Below are 20,168 nucleotides of genomic sequence, written 5' to 3' on the forward strand. Positions count from 1 at the left end.
GGTATACTTCTGGTGATTATATCTATCACACATAGTGTACCATAGAATACTAGATTTTGAAAAAGAAGTCTATTTACATCAAATGTTCTTAGCCTTCGAAACTTATCTTTCTAGTCCATGGCACTTTAACATGATAAACTGTAGCACCTTAGCAGACAATTTGGCGTGAAACATAATCGTGCTATAGCGTCGATCAGAGAACTTTAGTGTGACCATCGCACTTAAGAGTACCTCCACGCTTAAGAGTCTCCTAAGAGTTAGAACATATGGTTTGATTGCTAATGAGAGACTAACCAGATGACGTAGAATATATTACTACCACTAGAAATGAGGGTATATTGAATAGAAACTATGTATTGTCTTGTATATAACGTAGCGCTATCTTTACAAGATGCATTGGATTCAACATGTTCCACGCCTTCATTCTTAACTTGCTTTACTGTGTACTCCTACATCCCGGACACCCAAACGCACATCTTTCTTAGACAATGGTTTGCTGCCAATCGGGGGAATACCTGTAGTGATCATATTTTAATTCCCTTGTCACTCACTCATATACTGTGAAAGTACTTTAATTCGTGGGTATCAATTTTCGTGGTTTGAGGAAAACTTACATTTTCGTGGGTTTTTAAATTCGTGGATTTTAGTTTTCTAGAAATAAAAAAAATTAAAATTAAAGACAGGTTACATTTAGTCTGGATTGAGGAAATTGCAAAGTAAACATTGATCCGTGTAAATCGTAGTGATGACCCTAATTAACTCATGATAAAGTGATCAACAGATTAAAGACCATTGAACCGTTAATTAGGCCATAAACATGTCACCTAAAGAAAACAGTAACATAAACAAATACTATTAACGTATCTTGAATTGTCAAATAATTCTTATCAAAATCAAACCCAGCATGAAATTATAATTTCCCATATGTACGAGAACTACGAGGATATAAAATGAACACTTGATCAATACTGGAAATCTGACTTTTATCGATCAAAAATATTTGTGAGATAATTAAAAGATCAAAAGTTGTACAGTTTAGGTATTAAAGATTAAATGGGTATAATTATGCATGCGGTTGTAGTTCTATGACTGCTATTAAAGAATTCTTAGATTTGGCGTTATTCAATATATTCTCTAGATCATATCAGTATTCAAACCTATCGACGGGGATCTCCCCATATCTTGATTTGCTTATTGGTTGTTTTATTTCGTTGGACACTTAAATTCGTGGATAAAGTCATCCACGAAAACCACGAAAATTGGTACCCCACGAATAAAAGTACTTTCACAGTAGGTTAAAACAAATATGAAAACTACATTGACCTTAAAGCTTTCGATTTAAAACAGACAAGAACAGAACGTAACTGAATTTTAATCTGATGTAGTCCCAAGTACTGGAAGATATCTAGGGTTGTGCGGTGCTTTATGTGACTGGAAAGAAATTAGAATAAATGTTTTATAATCATCTAGTTGCTTCAACTAGACAAGAGTGTTTACACAAATAGAAAGAGTGTGTATGATTGCCAAGAAACGTGTTTTAAAGAGACCAAATGACAAGGTAGTTTATTCAATTTCTTAAATGTGTAAGAATAGTACATACGAACATGATACAATATCATAGGAACAGATCTTTATTTACATGACCATACTTAATACAATCATTCATCTAGTACTTTAATCTGCCTAAATGATATACTATGTACTGATATATTTTTGGATAGCAACAAAACCAGGTTCAACCCTACATGTTTTCTTAAAACATGTCCTGTACCAAGTAATGTAAATAGCCATTGTTATATTTATAGTTCGTGACTGTGTGTGTTACATTTTAATGTTGTGTTTCTATTGTATAGTTGTTCCACTCTATTATATGATGTGTTACCTTCAGTTTTAGTTTGTAACACGGATTCTTTTTTTCGCGAAATCGATTTATGAATTTCGAACAGCGGTATACAACTGTTACCTTTATTCAAATGTCTTACCAGTATGTTTATAATCAATGTTGCATTTCCCTTTAATCCTCCAAAATCCTAAAATAAAAAATGTATGCAATAAAACGAGATATGCAAGTGAACACTACTACAGTTTTATTTAGAATGTATTATCCTTAAAAAAATCAGAAAGTCAGATCAGATTGAACTGATTGATCTTGTAACAAACTGGTGACGTGTTCTTTCTTAAACAATTGTAAATAGAAAATATATATGAAAAACATTGAATGAGTTTTAAAAAATCAATTTTGATACACAATAAAGAAAGCACGAGTAAGATTATAAGGTTATTACATAACATCTATAAAACTTACAGTTCCAACAATTAGGTACTGGTAAAAACTGAGTGTTGAATAGTCTAATTGTGTTTTAACAGTTATGCTTCCCGAACTTGCATCAATACCAAACGCGTTGCCATACAAAGCAGCTGACTGAAAAAGTAAAATCACAAAAATACTCAGGAAAATAAAATCAGATAGTCCTTAGTCGCATGGCAAATTCAAATGACAAAACACATTAAAAACAAATGGACAAGAATTGTACATCACAACTTCCTCAGAAAAAAGTACATTTATGATTGTGTTTTCTTATTTATCACTGGCGGTGTATTCATATAGAAAGTGATTCTATAAATGATACATGAATTAAATTTGCGTCAAATGAAATATTGAATGCATTTAGAATGGTTGTACTATTTTGTTCTGTCATATCCATGTATTACTTTGTGAACTTTTTTAAGACAAGGGACGCACTACATTGAACATAGGCACATTACAAAACGTAATAAAAAAAGTCCTAGAAACGATTGACCATGAACTGAGCAACTGCGCATGTAATTTCGTATAACAACTGGTTGACCGATGCATTTAACTGTACATGTGTCTCAAATAATAAGCTATATATTTTCAAGATGTAAGCCCTAGATACCAGTATAGATGTATGAAAATGAGTTTCCCTAATTGTGACATGTTGATTGTATCAACGCTTCTTGCTCCTTTTTGTGTGCAATTGAGTCCCTCCCTCACTTTGTGTCTGTAACATCAGACACAAGTTCTAGTTTGTAATAAAATGAATTTCAATAAATGCCGATGTATATTTTCGTATTACAGGTAACTCAATTCCGTCCTCTCTTCGTTAAAGGCGACATTGCAATTAATGAAATCATTACCAAATTCAATTTAAATGTTGCTGAAATTTCTATGTTCTATCATATGTTTTGTTGTTTCACTTTTCGTCGTTTTTGAAATTTCGTTTGTTTTCCACCTACAAGTTTGTATATCCAATTAGTATGTTCTATCGCTATTTTAATACTTACTGGACCTTCTGGCTGAAATCAATAAATCAGACTTATTTAAGTATCTATACACAGTGCTTAAGAAATGTTCTGTATAAATAAGAATGTAAATGATTTCCCTATTTATATAATTATGTACACAATGGCATTTTGCTATACTACATGTACCATATTGGTGAATTTAATTGACAATGCAAAGTGACAAAACTGTAGCATTATTAAAGTTTATAATTCTTATATTCATGTAATACCGTTCATTAAACAACAACCTACTTTTAGTATTTCTTTAATTACATGTACGATTTTCAAAAACATACATACAGCACTTATGGAATTTCAATCATTTAAATGTAGTATATACATTTTTGTTCTGTGTAGTCTGACCTCGTCACAAACTAAAAAAGTAATATAATATTACAGAAGAACTTACTTCAAGCGTATATCTTACTACTCCACCAATGCCATTGTCAGGATCAGTAGCTGTTACTTTTATTACCTCTGTAGACGGAAGTGTTTTCTGAAAAGATGATTTTCAGAACACATACATTCAACACTTATACAGAGAGGAACATGTAGTTAACATCTTCATTACCACTAAATTAATATAATTCGAATGTTTTTGTTTTTGTTTACTATGACGCATATGCATATTTGAATTTGGAATCAAACCAGATGTTTTTATACTAAATGACACTCGACATTAAATAATTTTGTAGTGAATCACAGCATAAAGTTGAGAATGGAAATGCGGTATATGTCAAAGAGACAACAACTAGACCAATGATCAAACAAAAGCCGTATGCCACCAATGGGTCCCGAATAAAACTAGTAACTCCTTCAACCGAAGTCGTGATTCCGCTTGCCCATAAACAAAAATGAATACTAGTTCAGTGATAATGGACGTCATACTAAACTCGGAAATTCACACAGGAAAAAATTAAAATTGCATATGTGAAATAGACCAATACTAGTGGTTCCATGAACAAGATAAGTTAATACCAAAAAGGAACAAGCAATAAGTCAGCGAACATTTGTAAAACATTTATATATGAAGAACATGAAGAAGAAAAGAGTACTTAAGAAAGGAGTAGGCCCGGTAAGCCCCTTTTTGGCCCCAAAATATAGCAGTTTCACAAAATTGTAAAACAGTAACATTTTAGTTATTTATTGGACAGTAGAATGCTTCTGCTACATAAATATGGGCTGTTTTTGGCTAAAAAGAGCACATATATCGGGTACTAGCACCATTAAGTTGTGCTTAATCACTGAAATCTTCACAATTCTAGCATTTTAGTTAAATTTGAGGCGTTTTTCGTGTAAAACGAAATTGGCCACATTCGTGTTCATCCTTAATATTGAAATGTAAGTTGTATTTGAGGATAATACATAACATATATAAAGGTTGAGGATGAACACGGATGCGGCCACTTTCATTTGTGACAAAAAAACATCTGAAAAGTGACATTTTCCGGCATATTTTTACCCTTCCGGAGCACCTGATATCACCCCTAGTTTTTGGTGGGGTTCGTGTTGTTTATTCTTTAGTTTTCTATTTTGTGTCATGTGTACTATTGTTTTTCTGTTTGTCTTTTTCATTTTTAGCCATGGCGTTGTCAGTTTGTTTGAGATTTATGAGTTTGACTGTCCCTATGGTATCTTTCGTCCCTCTTTTGTAGATTTTTCATATTTAAGCTTGAATCGGATGGTTTTTTTTATGACAAAATCAGTTGTAATCTTTCACATAAACTAAAAGAATCAAATAAAATAGACACTTTTAAAAGTGCTTAAAAAGTGGTCAAAATATTTCGTCAGATGAACCTGAAATTTGAGGCTAAAATCGGTCCTTACCGGACCTACTCCTTTGCGTAAGCATTCAAGCGTTATAAAACAACTTCACTATAGAGGTTTTTCCCTTGAAAAAAAGTCTAAACTGAGTTATCACCGATTCGATCTGTTATTTCAAATTTTAAATTATTCGGAGTTCGATTTTTCCTCTCTATGGACGTTTGCGCTCTTTCATAGGACATTTGCGCTTTTTTAATATTTGTTTTTTACGACTTCCCTCCTCTTTTATAAGGGCTTCTGACAAGTAGTTTTGACCTTGCAGAGTTGAGGATGTTTGCTACTCTGTTTAAAAAAAAACAAGCTGCGCTAAAGAATGTTATAAATTGGTTGTTCATTAATAAAGGAAATGAAAAAACAGAAAACATTAAGGGTGCGTGTGTCTGGTTTTTAAAAAAAATATAATCCATTGAAAATTTGGTGGGAAATAGTTATCTCTAGACTTTTCATACATTTAACATTGGCACCTGTTTTCTTTCAAAAACAATGGAAAAAAAAATAACAAGGATTTCATCAGATTGTCAAATATGGCCTGTTAAATTAAATTTCATAAAAAATGAATAGAAAAGTAGGGGTTAATGCTTTTTTTTTTAATTGTTTTACATGTATAAAATCAGAAGATTCTGAATGGCTGACAACAATTCGAAAAAAACAAGAGTAGCGAACATCCGTGAAGTCATATTTTTCTTTATGGTTAAACGTTTAAAAATCATTTCAAAGACTTTTAGGAATTTTGATCCTCAATGCTCTTGAAGTTCGTATTTTATTTGGTCTTTTAAACTTTTTTGGATTCGAGTAACGTCACTGATGAGTCTTTTGTAGACGAAACGCGCGTCTGGCGTTTAACAGATTATATACAGCAAACATGTTTTTTTCTTTCAACTGAATGGTTAATACCTATTAAATTTGTGTTAACAAATCAAACTCTTTTCTATTAATTTATACAATTCTAAATTCTATTGATGAATATCATCCATGAAGAATAAAAAGTTATCATATAATGGTTTTACACTAGTAATTTTGGGGCCCTTTATAGCTTGTTGTTCGGTGTGAGCCAAGGCTCCGTGTTGGAGGCCGTACTTTAATAACCTATAATGGTTTACTTTTTAAATTGTTATTTGGATGGAGAGTTGTCTCATTGGCACTCACACCACATCTTCCTATATATATCACATTAATTTCGATGTTTCCTCTTATTTGCAATAACGAGTATTGCGTAATAACAGGGTTTTGTTTTCAGATAAAGAAAGACGATTCAGTAGGCATGAGCAATAAAAGCAAAAGTAGTATATAGTATGCCTTGTATATAAACATTGGAATTATAATTTTGAAAAGTCTATTAAATCATGCAAAAATACAACTATAAGACCCCCTTGAAATAGGAAGTACATGTTATGAATTTATATATTTAATATCCGTATCAAATTATTGAAATATACACATCAGATTGCCATGTTGATTTAATCTTTTTTGTTTGAATTGTTACCCAATGTTACAGATACTCTTCATATCTTTAATGTTTTATAGGGTTGCCACAATAACAATCATGAAAATGCATTAATGATAAAAAATGACCGCGACTATTTTTAACTATTTTCAACGTAAAAAAAAAATAACTCTAATCTAACCATTATGAGATTTCATCATGCAATGAATATGAAGTTAAAATGAATGCGTACTTCACATGGATTTGACATTATTGACAGTTTTACAATATTTCTAGAAATTATAAATTTGAGTGTAAAGGGTTTCATTTGAATTCAGTTTGTCAGTTAAGTACTATCTAAACCTTAATAAACAAATATCAAAATAAGATTAAACAGAAGAAAACAAATCGGTATAAAATACACCATACCTCAGACACGGTTATTTGGAAATGTTTTGATGAAAATGAAGGGTGTTCATCGTTGACATCTATAATGTAGATTTGCAGTGTTTCGATTGACTGAAATTAGATTGAGTAAATAAGTAAGATATAGGATAACACATCTTATAGTTGACCTGTTTTTTATGTAGAATAAGAGAAGCGAACTCAATTACAAAAAGCTCACACTAGTCGCTTTGCCATGCATGTGCTTGTCATAGATAACATATTAAAAGTATGTTAGTAATACGCGCGTTGAAGAAGTTGAAGATAATAAAATACCTTCAATATACCATTAGCATTTGAAAATTTCACAGGCTTGTATTTTTTTTAAGTTATAATAATGACTGTATTATAATCGACACACCAGTTTCGAGCCAAAGGTCTGGTGAGCCCTATCCAATCACAATGATAACATAGTAGTGATTCCATTTTGAAGATTATGTATTTTGTGCTGTATTATAAGCAACATTATCTGAAAAAAATAGTTAGGATGCCAATATACATTAACGTACTTTTACACGTAACGATTGTTCAGCCTAACCCAATAAAGATATATTACAAATATTCAACCGTTGTGTAGCCACATGTGTTTAGGTAAAGTCTTTTCTCATATATATATATATATATATATAACATCTTCATGCCTTTTATATCATGTACTGTAGTACGCCGCTAGATTTAAACTGACGTGGAAAGGTAACACATGCCCAGCGAAATCTCTTTTTTTGAGAGCCCAGGTGGTCGTGTGGTCTAGCGGGACGGCTGCAGTGCAGGCGATTTGGTGCCACGATTTCACAGTAGCATGGGTTTGAATCCTGGCGAGGGAAGAACCAAAAATTTGCGAAAGCAAATTTACAGATCTAACATTGTTGGGTTCATGTTTAGACGAGTTGCATATGACAAATGAAGCTATATTTACTTTTACAATTGTGTACTACATACAAGAATATGTAATGTGAATATATGAGTCTAAATTCAGAGCTCTAAATAATTATATATGGCAGATTTTTATCTCTGAATATTGTTTGATTGGTTCTTAATACTTTTGAATTTGAAATTCAACAGACCATTACGTTGTAATTCCTACCTTCATGTTTGTCGAATCCTCGGCCAATAATTGTAAATACCATACACTTTCCGTCTGGAAAAAAAAAGGACAAAACATTCAGCATCAGATTCTTAAAATATTAAGTTTTTCCCAGAAGGTGTATAATTGGAGACACATGCATGAGGTTGAAACAAAGTTTTGCCTCTGATATATTCAAACACTTTTTGTTGTATTAAAATGTAAAGGTATAGTTTCTCAGGTAGTAGTCCGCGATGCATGTCTGTACATTTTCTGTTGTAATAACATGAATAACATGAATAAAGTTAACTATGATGTGTACAAAACAAATTTCTTCATTCATCAATAAAGCATAATCAGACATTTAACACAAAACATTTATGATGATTAAGGAATGATGCAATTCCATACCACAAAATATTGACACCTTATGTATGTGGCATAACATATTGGCCATTAGTTAATTGTTTTCTGTTTAGAATTAAAGTTATATTAAGATTCATTTTGTGACATTTTGTGATCAATTTTATTTGGCAATCGCCAATGGCAGTCAGCAGGGTTAAAGAAAATTAGTTGTTCGACCTGTTAGTCAAATGCGTTTTGTTTAAATATACTTTTTCACTTTTTTGTTTTTTGGAAAATGTTGTTTGTGCTGTATATAGACCCTTCTACAACGAAATTTGTTTTACATGCACACGTATAAATATTTTTTTTTATCACAACGCAATTATAGGTTTGAACGTAGTTTTCAATTTAGACTTATTTATATTTTTTTCGTTTGGGCTTGTATCTTATTTTCCCTCCGATTTATTTGATCCGTTCATCTTTTTGACTTTTAAAATTCAAGAGTCTATCTGAAAATAAGGGTAAATTTAATATGGCCTTCCAAATACCGTTTCGATCCTTAACATCACTGAACAGACATTAATTGTCGAAATCCGGGTCTGGGTGTACAAAAACAATATTGACACCTTATGTATGTGGCATGACATCTTCGCCATTAGTTGATTGTTTTCTGTTTAGTATTAAAGTTATATTAAGATTCATTTTCAAATTGTTTCATCTTGTGATCAATTTTATTTATCAATCGCCAATGGCAGTCAGCAGGGTTAAAGAACATCAGTTGTTCGACCTGTTAGTCAAATGCGTTTTGTTTAAATATACTTTTTCACTTTTTTGGTCTTTTGGAAAATGTTGTTTGTGCTATATTTAGACCCTTCTACAACGAAATTTGTTTTACATGCACACGTATAAAACTTGCGGTTTTAATCCAACGCAAACATAGGTTTGAACGTAGTTTTCAATTTAGACTTATATATATATATATATTTATATATATCGAGGCTGGAACAAATGCTTTTACCCTGTCATTTAAATCTGCATAACTAACTGTTTGCGCATGCTCGGATGGGATAGACGTGTTTATATATCAGGTCGAATCTTCAGTAAAATAATGTGAATAAGCATTTTGTTTTGAATTATCCAATGACAGGAAAGAATTAGTAAGTCATGCACAAACAAACTGTATAAACTGTATATAATTTGGGAATTTCAAAAGACATACAATTTGTTAAAACATAATACACACCTGATACTCAGTCGAGTGGACCGAATGCCAACGTGACTGTAACGTGTAACCGGGCGGGGACGTTTAGATATTTTTATCCTCGGGTTCGTACCAGTTTTCTGGATTTGAAAAGCATTTTTGAAAGTTCTAAAGTCAATAAAAAGTTTACACTATCTCTATCAAATATGAAACAAATACTATAATACATAAAACGAATTTCAACACCTATCAACCTAATCCGAACTGTTGAATTAAAAAAACCTGTTTAAAACCCTTTCTGTCCGATACTGTTTAAAACCAACTGTTTGAAACTATAGTCTGGAACCTAAATGTATAGAACTGGTTTGAAACCTCAATGTATAAAACTGGTCTGGAACCTAAATGTTTGGAACCTGTCTGGAACCTAAATGTTTGAAACTGGTCAGACGGTTTTGAACTATTGTCTGAAACCTAAATGTTTGGAACCTGTCTGGAACCTAAATGACGTATCAAACGGACTGAAACCGAAATCTATCAAACTAGGCTGAAACCTAAAAGGTATAAAACTTTATTTAATAAACATGTCTATAACTGTCTGAACAACAGGACAGCACTAAGGCATGGTATGTCAGCAAACACTCACTGCAATAGTGAGAGATGTGAGACGCAAAACCTTAGCACCAGCCCTGTTTGGACAATTTGTACCGAACCAACAGTCTCAGCCCTTTCTATATTCTTTCCGCAGGTTCCAAGCACTTCACTTTACTTATACTAAACCGTCTGCCTGCTATTTCACTACTTCCTTTCCAACCTATACGATGTTAACTGTCTGCTGTCTTCGGTACAAAATGACGACTTGAACTGAATAGCTACCCACTATTTATACTTCTAACGCGGACCTCGAAGAGAGCACCCTAGTAACACCTGTACAGGTAAAGCGTCTGATAGCAACCAGGATAAAAGTATGATTTTAGATACAGTTTTCAACGATAAACGGATGATTTGGGAAACTAATAGAGATATCGGAAAATATATAACTGTAGAACTATTATAACCTTCTTAAACTACAAATTCGTAACACTACCCACGCCTCCGATTTCATGCGTCCTCGCATGAGTTTTACAATTTTATACTGACTTAATCAAAACACAATCAAAACTGTTCTCGTTAAAACTAGCTGACACCATACCAAGGTTCTACTTTAAACCTCAATGTATCCACTCATTCCGCAGAATATCTCTCCCAGCAACTGTTTGTACACCGAGGGTTATACCATGATAACCAACTAATGGCTTTCCTACAACAATCTGCCGAAAAGCGTTAGACCTAGGGGTACCTTAGCCTACTCACAGTTCCGGGGTTCCTGTCAGCCTCGTTCGACTAGCATGTTCTTTCTGTTTAGTTAGCTAAGTTCCTATTTTCCAAATACTAGTATCATACTTTATTCACATTTGTACAAGCAACTGAATACTGAACTTAAATTAAATTTTGACCAGATAAAACCGTTTCAAATATTCTATTTTGAATACCACTTGAAAAGTTGTGTTACCAAAACAGGTTTAAAACAATTTTGCCTCACAACAGGCCACTTATGGACCCCTCAATAAGAGTTGTTGTAAAGGGTTCTTTAACGTGCACAAGACGTGGTACTTCCTGAACACGGGACCTCGGATTTAACGTCCCCATCCGACGGACGGACAGTCATAGACAATCACAAAATACTCAACAGAAATGCTCGACAAATCCCACCGCTGCCACCATTTGTAACGTGTAACCGGGCGGGGACGTTTAGATATTTTTATCCTCGGGTTCGTACCAGTTTTCTGGATTTGAAAAGCATTTTTGAAAGTTCTAAAGTCAATAAAAAGTTTACACTATCTCTATCAAATATGAAACAAATACTATAATACATAAAACGAATTTCAACACCTATCAACCTAATCCGAACTGTTGAATTAAAAAAACCTGTTTAAAACCCTTTCTGTCCGATACTGTTTAAAACCAACTGTTTGAAACTATAGTCTGGAACCTAAATGTATAGAACTGGTTTGAAACCTCAATGTATAAAACTGGTCTGGAACCTAAATGTTTGGAACCTGTCTGGAACCTAAATGTTTGAAACTGGTCAGACGGTTTTGAACTATTGTCTGAAACCTAAATGTTTGGAACCTGTCTGGAACCTAAATGACGTATCAAACGGACTGAAACCGAAATCTATCAAACTAGGCTGAAACCTAAAAGGTATAAAACTTTATTTAATAAACATGTCTATAACTGTCTGAACAACAGGACAGCACTAAGGCATGGTATGTCAGCAAACACTCACTGCAATAGTGAGAGATGTGAGACGCAAAACCTTAGCACCAGCCCTGTTTGGACAATTTGTACCGAACCAACAGTCTCAGCCCTTTCTATATTCTTTCCGCAGGTTCCAAGCACTTCACTTTACTTATACTAAACCGTCTGCCTGCTATTTCACTACTTCCTTTCCAACCTATACGATGTTAACTGTCTGCTGTCTTCGGTACAAAATGACGACTTGAACTGAATAGCTACCCACTATTTATACTTCTAACGCGGACCTCGAAGAGAGCACCCTAGTAACACCTGTACAGGTAAAGCGTCTGATAGCAACCAGGATAAAAGTATGATTTTAGATACAGTTTTCAACGATAAACGGATGATTTGGGAAACTAATAGAGATATCGGAAAATATATAACTGTAGAACTATTATAACCTTCTTAAACTACAAATTCGTAACAGTGACCATTGTTCTACAAGAACTTTTATTTTTATTAATGCCAGCAACTTATTAGATCATCTATGTATTTAACTATGTAAAACGGATCTTTAATCCTTGATGCAGAAATCTAATACTACAAACAGTGAATTTAAAAAGCGAAGACGTCGCCCATCTTCTCAACCCCCCCCCCCCCCCCCCCCCAAATCTGCAAACAGATAAAAAGCAAAAAACGTTAGATACAGACTCTGTGGATGTATTACACTCTTCATCTGATGAGCATTTATTTGTAACTAGCATGAGTAATTCCACAGCTGCACCTGTAGTAAGCATAAGTCAGGAAGACATTGTAAGAATAGCACAAACTGTGAAAGAATTTCTTATTGGTGACTTACATAACCTTATTGATGAAAAACAAAAACCTGTTTTACGCGAGTTAAAAGAGTTAAAAATCAAATATGATGATCTTGACAAAAAAGTGGAAAGTTTTCAGGATATTATTACTGTTCATGAAAATTCTGAAGTCAGCAACAATTTAAAGGCAGAAATAAAATACCTTAAAAACAAATGCAATGACCTAGAGCAGCATAGTAGGAAATATATGCTCCGTTTTACAGATGTTCCCTTCTCTTATGGTGAAAACACTGACAACAAAATACTCCAAATCGCAAGCCAAAGGCATGTCCAAATGTCAAAGAGTGACATAGTAATAAATCACCGCACTGGGAAGCAACATTCTGATCGTCCGCGCCCAATCATCATTCGTTTATCCAGTCATAGAGTTAAGGAATCTCTACTTCGATTGAGCAAATTTAACAGAAAAACCCTCAACTTGCTAATATCTCCATTAGCTAAGGACTAACAATGCTGAGAAGAAAACTTGCATACTATGCAAGATGTCTGGTACGAAACAAGAAGCTCAAATCAACATGGGTGGTCGACGGCAAAATATATATTGTAGACAACAAAGATGACAAACACATATTACGAAATAGATGAGCTTGAAATTTAACCCCCAACTGAATGGTCCGAACAAACAGGTGAAACACCAGCTGTTACTAGAGAACTATGGAACGCCAACACTGTCTTGTTATGACCATTTTCATTATATGATGTGCATTTACCTTTATATGATGTGCATTAACCTTTATATGCTGTGCTTATACCTTTATATGATGTGCACTTGTCATTATATGATGTGCAAACACCTTTATATGATGTGCAAATATCTTTATATGATGTGCAAATATCCTTATATGATGTGCAAATATCCTTATATGATGTGCAAACATCATTATATTATGTGCAAACATACTTATATCTTGTGCATATATACTTATATGATGTGCAAGTATACTTATATGATGTGCAAATATACTGATATGATGTGCACACATTCTTATATGATGTGCCAACATTATTATATGATGTGCAAATGTACTTATATGATGTGCAAATATCCTTATATGATGTGCAAAGATCCTTTTCTGGTGTGTACATATCCTTATATGATGTGCAGTTTTCTTTATATTACGTGCAAACATCTTTATATGATGTGGTTATGTTATTATATTATGTGCTTGTAATCTTATATTATGTGGTTAGGTTTACTTCATTATATGATGTCGAAACGTCATTATATGATGTGCTTTCATCGTCGTTATGGTCAATGAACATGATTACGATTAGAATGATTACTGTCTACGTCATAACTGATTCCGATCTGCGTCTGTAAACTATTAACCCGGCTCAAATATGTATCTATCGCTAGCTTCTTCTTCTCTGGATCTTTACACCCTTTATAGGGTAACCATACTTCCGTATGGCGAACAGTCCCACCACCAAAAAAAATAAAAATAATATATAAATGAAGAACGAATTAACAATCGTAACACAACATCATATACACTATATTTACTTTTTTTTTTAATAGCGAAAGTGCAATTTATAGGGAAAATGAGACAAAGCAATTTAACAAAATCAACGTTTCAAACATTTCGGTTGAAGATTAAGATCAGTTAATACAGGAGCTAGGTGAAGAAATTCCCGGCTGTGGAGAAAATGATAAAAAATGTAAGAGCCTTTTATAGCGTTGCTATTCGGTTTAAGCATAGGCTCCGTGTTGAAGGTCGTACTATGACCTATAAAAAGTAAAAACACAAAAATACTGAACTCCGAGGAAAATTCAAAAAGGAAAGTCCAAAATCAAAAGGCAAAATCAAAAGTCCAAACACAGCAAACGAATGAATAACAACTGTCATATTCCTGACTTGGTACAATTAAGTATATACATGTAATTGTTTCCTCTTACAAATTATGATTTGGATGGAGAGTTGTCTCAGTGGCTCTCATACCACATCTGCTTATTTCTTTTCATTGCAAAAGACACCATTGAAATCACAGTCTGTTTCAAAAATATTTCATAACAATAGCTATAAAATTATTTACTGATGCATAATATGGCGAGGTGGTTTGTTTTATAAAATGTTATTGAATAATATTAATCTGTAAATGGTAAGATGTATAATGTAGTATTGAATATGTACAATGATATTAAATCTAGGATATCATATAATCTATGCCACTAAAGGAAGAGACCGATTCCATTGAGCCGCAACTCCTCTAAAACCATACCAAGTCGGAAATATTTGTGATATGACGTTCACATGTAGTGTTTTTTACTTTTAATTTGTCTTTGAACCAATCTTTGTTCCACAGAAAACGCCAATTAGGGGAGAAAATACCCAATTTCGAAGATTGCAAGCTTAGTCGACGTAGTGCCCGCGAAATGCGAAATGGCTATGTGGGTAATTATAAAAAAAGAAAAAGTGGTATCTTTGCTAATGAGACAACTCTCCACAACAGACCAAATGACACAGACATTAATAAGTATAGGTCAACATACGGTCTTCAACAATGAGCACATTTTGGCATATACAGATTGTTTATTTTCCTCTTATTTTAATAGAGATTTTTTTAATTGCTAATAAAATTCTGAAACATGAGTACTAGTATGTCAACAGATTTGGAGTAGCGTCAACGATTTCTGAGATACAAGGGGTTGATTCCTGATGAAGTGTTTTAGATTTAATTTTTCGTCCGATTACATTGGATTTTCCCCATTGTAGTAATGGCAACGGATGTTACGTAGACGATACAGTTATTGAGTTAAAACAGGAAAAAAACCCACTAAAAATCACACTTTGCCACACTTTTTCCAATTTAGGGTATTTAATATTTTTATTTTCCAACCGAGATGAATGGGGTGACGCCCGTCTTTTGCATTTTGTTCCTCTTTTTCGTCTCCTTTAAAAATAGAATAAAAAGGATTAATTTTGTCATTACTGTGTCTACCTTATTACTGTGTCATCACTCTTTGTTTCATCACTTGCCCACTCGTTGGCATCTCCGTGTATCATCGGTACAGCGGATATAGGTACTAACCAAGGGGTCGTGATCGATTTTTCGTCTTACACGATACGAAAATCTTTGTTTTGTTTACATTATATCAATGTGTACTTCAATCTAAACATATTTGTTGTTTAAAGAAATGATTTTGGCGTAGGGTGGTGATTAGAGAAGTTTCACTATTTGCCCAAAACAAGAACCCTTACTAAAAACATGTGCAAATACTTGTCAAAGAAGTTGGCGCTCGTCTCATCCGATATGCTTCGATATTCACTGCAACCCTTTTTCTGATAGAAGGCCACTGTTTGTGCGTAATAAGTACAGCTGTTTCAATAATTGGCATTGCAATATTTTGTACATAAGTTATTTTTCAATATTTTATTCCGACAAGAAGCGTTGTGTATAGCTGACCAAATGAATCCTTATGTACGGTGCATAGTTAAATGAATGTACGGTATATAGTTTTTCACGCTTCGAAGTACCTATAAAGCTATATCCGCTGTACCGATGATACACGATAGTCATTATAATTCGGAATACTTTGCTTGCTTGTGACAATGGTGTTCGACAAGGAGAAAACTTATCACCTTTCCTATTTTATTTACTTTTGATTGACTAAATTAATTTCTTAGTGACAAAAAATATTACAGGACTAACAGAACTATACCAGAAGATCTGGAAAGAGAATTAGAAATATATCTTAAGTGTTTTGTTATATTGTTTGGAGATGACACGGTGTTGTTGGCTGAAACAGCACAGGACCTGCAGACTCAACTCAATGCTTTCCATGATTATTGTAAGGCTTGGAACTTGAAAGGAAAGTTTTGGTTGGACGGAAGCCAAAAAATCTCCGATTTTCTTACAATGATACTAACATTAAGATGATAAAACAATATTAATATTTGGGAATTGTTGTTACTAAAACGGGAAATTTTAATATGACAAAAACATTTATCCGATTAGGCTTTAAGCCATGTACGAACACTTGAAAAGAGGAAGGATGTATAAGATTTCTGTAAAATGTCAACTTCAGCTTGTTCGTTTATTAAAACAAATATATAAACACGTGCGTTTGTCCTCGGGCTGGCTTATTAATTTTTAAACCGCTCTCTCTTGTTTTGTATATACTGTAAATAGTTATTATTTTTATCTCTGTATACTGATGTCATACATTGACTTTGTGAGACCAAATATATAGATTTAGAGGCCATAAATATACCGGTATGGATTATTGATTGACTGTTACAAATGTATTTACCGCCACTTTCAACACTTTCATGCTATTTCGTGGCGGTGAGTTTATATTGGTGGAGAAAGCCGAATTGCCCGGAGAGACCCCCTGACCTTCGTTTGGAAAACAGACAATTCTGGTCACTCAATATTGGAATCGAGCTTACCTGCCACGTGCGGAATTTGAAATCGCACACCACATGCTAGTGATACAGCAGTTCATCTACTTATAAAAAAGAAGATGTGGTATGACTGCTAAAGAGACAACTCTCCACAAGAGGTTAAAATGACACATAAATTAACAATCATAGGTCACCGTACGGCCTTCAACAATGATCAAAGCCCATAATGCATATTTAGCTATAAAAGGCCCCGAAATGACAATGTAACCACTCGACCACCGGGCGACCATGACTTTCATCCGAAATGGATTAAATGGAGATATGGAATGAAGCGGAACTCGGTGCATTACATTTACGTGCAGCTTGTTATCATGTTTTTGTGCATATATTTCACAGTTTCAACTATAGATGATTATGGGTGGATTCGTGAGGTCCAGCGGCAAATTGATATATGCATATTCGTACAAGAACATGTTAATGTGATATGAATATTAACCCTGTGTTGTACTAGACCGACACACTGAGCCGGATTTTTTAACATGCTAGTTCAAAAGGTAGCATTCCGAAGGAAGACATTATATCACCTTACCAGGACACATTTTTCTGATTCCGAGCCGACCAGCTTTTGCTCTTAATCCTTAATCCCGCATGCTTATATAATGTAAATATGAATTTTAAAGTCTTTGGTTTTGACCCGGCCGATTCTAAATTTCTTGAAAGAGATTTTATCTATTTTAGAAGGGAAGCGAAATAGTTTGTTTCCATTTAAAATGAGGAAAAAATAAAACAATGATGAAACTTAAAAAAAAAATAAACCATGTTTTTTTGTGTGTTTTTTTATAATTAATTTCGAACAAGGAATACACGTGCTACTTCCCTCAAACTAGAGTCGATGTCTACCACATTTATGTATTAATATATTATGTACAGATCATCTGTATAAGCTTTGGATACAGAGATCTGACAACACGTCATTTTATTTTCTGTCCTTGTATATATTACATCAGCCAATGAAATTTCAGCCTTCAAATTTTTGAAGATGTGTATCAATCCAGCAAAACCGGAGAATTGAGCTTTTTTAATCTGGTGTCTAAATGAACTTAAAACAATGCATTTATTTATTTTTTACTGAGACCTGTTGTTCTCTTACAGATAGAGAGTGGTATTTTGAATTTTTTAAAGTGAAGATTTACGGCAGCGGCTTTTAATATTTTGCGTTTATCCTGGAAACATAATAGATTTTGTGTCTGAATTATACTCTATAGTAAAGGTTCTTTTTGGGCAATTTTGGCTTTTCAGAGTTTTGTTGTCTTATTGGCTATTATCTTGATAACTAATAATAGAGAAACCTTTTTTTGCAAGGTATATACAATATATATCAAAGTATTGAAGTATGAAAGTTGTTTGCAACTTCAGGTATCTGAGTTTGGATTTGCCGTTTGTGGTTTCATTAATTTTTACCACGCCTTCATTCAAATATAGCTACAGATGAAAAATTCTCTGCTAGAAGAAATTGTTGAAACTAAATTTTCAGGTTTTAACAATTCAGGTGAGCGAAACGAGGCGTTAAGATTGATGCCTTCGGTTGACGAACAATTCGCCATAACATTATACCGCGGCAAATTTATAACTATATAAAATTGAATGTCACTTTTCCATTCCAAAAATGATAAAATGAAAGGCCCCCTTGATTTTTTCCTATCCCCTCTTTTTTTTTGGTTTCAAATGACCGGTTCCGTATATAAACCATTACTTTACCAGAGTCCGTTTTTTCTCCAATTGTTTGTGTCTATCTTGAGAATATACAAAGAGAAACTCCAACAGCTAAAATGATCAGAAAGGCAATATTTACATAAATGACAAAACTAAACTTCGTGTATTATCTTCTAAAAATATAGAAAAAATGCTAACGTTAGGTATACTGATATTGACAAATATAATGCCTTCCCTATTTAAAACGTTCATAGAGCATGACTTAAAAGAATTATTTATTAAATGTAATAACCTTAACTGTATTGTAGACTTCGTATGAATATGTTTATTATCAAAGACCCGTCGATTTAAACAAAATTTGCAATTCATATATTTTTTACAATTTCCAACAATATCAGGTGTGATTTTTTGCATCTTAAAACGAGGTACTAAAATGGCAAGGTTCATCTCAAGTCTCAGCCATTTTCTAAACGGTAGCTACAGATTTGATCCTAATTAGTAGTAACGGTTACTCCGCAGAAGCAGATCGAAATCAGTTATGACGTAGACAGTAATCATTCTAATCGTAATCATGTTCATTGACCATAACGACGATGAAAGCACACCATATAATGACGTTTCGACATCATATAATGAAGTAAATAAAACCACATAATATAAGATTACAAGCACATAATAAAATGACACAAGCACATCATATAAAGATGTTTGCACATAATATAAGGGAAACTGCACATCATATAATGATATGTACATACCACATAAGTATATTTGCACAGCATATAAGTATATTTGCACAACATATAAGTATATTTGCACAGCATATAAGTATATTTGCACAGCGTATAAGTATATTTGCACATCATATAAGGATCTTTCAACATAATATAAGTATATTTTCACATCATATAAGTACATTTGTACATCATATAAGTATATTTGCACATCATATAAGTGTATATGCGCATCATATAAGTATGTTTGCACATCATATAAGGATGTTTGCACATCATATAAGGATGTTTGCACATCATATAAGGATATTTGCACATCATATAAAGGTGTTTGCACATCATATGATGACAAGTGCACATCATATAAAGGTAAATGCACAACATATAATAAAAAATGGGCATAATAAGACAGTGTTGGCGTTCCATAGAGAACGACTATCAACACATGATGATGATGCTATGTCTGTCATTACCGGCGATGTTGGAAACGGTGGACACTAATAAAATTAACCATGTTCAGTTTGACTCTGTCTAATTTACTTTGTGTTTTTGTTGTTTTTTTGTTTTTTTTAATGTTATTTGCTACATCATACTGTTGTATTAATCATTCTATA

General features: G+C 33.3%; 1 protein-coding gene across 1 annotated transcript in view; it reads right to left on the minus strand.

The window, feature by feature from the left end:
• Window positions 1-3,198: 3,198 nt before the first annotated feature.
• The window catches only part of LOC134726156 (cadherin-related family member 1-like), a 37,777-nt gene continuing 20,807 nt past the window's right edge, over window positions 3,199-20,168 (minus strand). Inside the window, exons 5-8 of the mRNA XM_063590556.1 lie at window positions 8,082-8,135; window positions 6,983-7,072; window positions 3,716-3,802; window positions 3,199-3,318 (exon numbers count right to left, since the gene is read on the minus strand). Coding sequence (XP_063446626.1) covers window positions 3,199-3,318; window positions 3,716-3,802; window positions 6,983-7,072; window positions 8,082-8,135 — 351 coding nt within the window. The remainder of the gene's footprint in view (window positions 3,319-3,715; window positions 3,803-6,982; window positions 7,073-8,081; window positions 8,136-20,168) is intronic.

This window comes from Mytilus trossulus, chromosome 7, assembly GCF_036588685.1.
Source record: "Mytilus trossulus isolate FHL-02 chromosome 7, PNRI_Mtr1.1.1.hap1, whole genome shotgun sequence".
Taxonomy (NCBI): Eukaryota; Metazoa; Mollusca; class Bivalvia; order Mytilida; family Mytilidae; genus Mytilus; species Mytilus trossulus.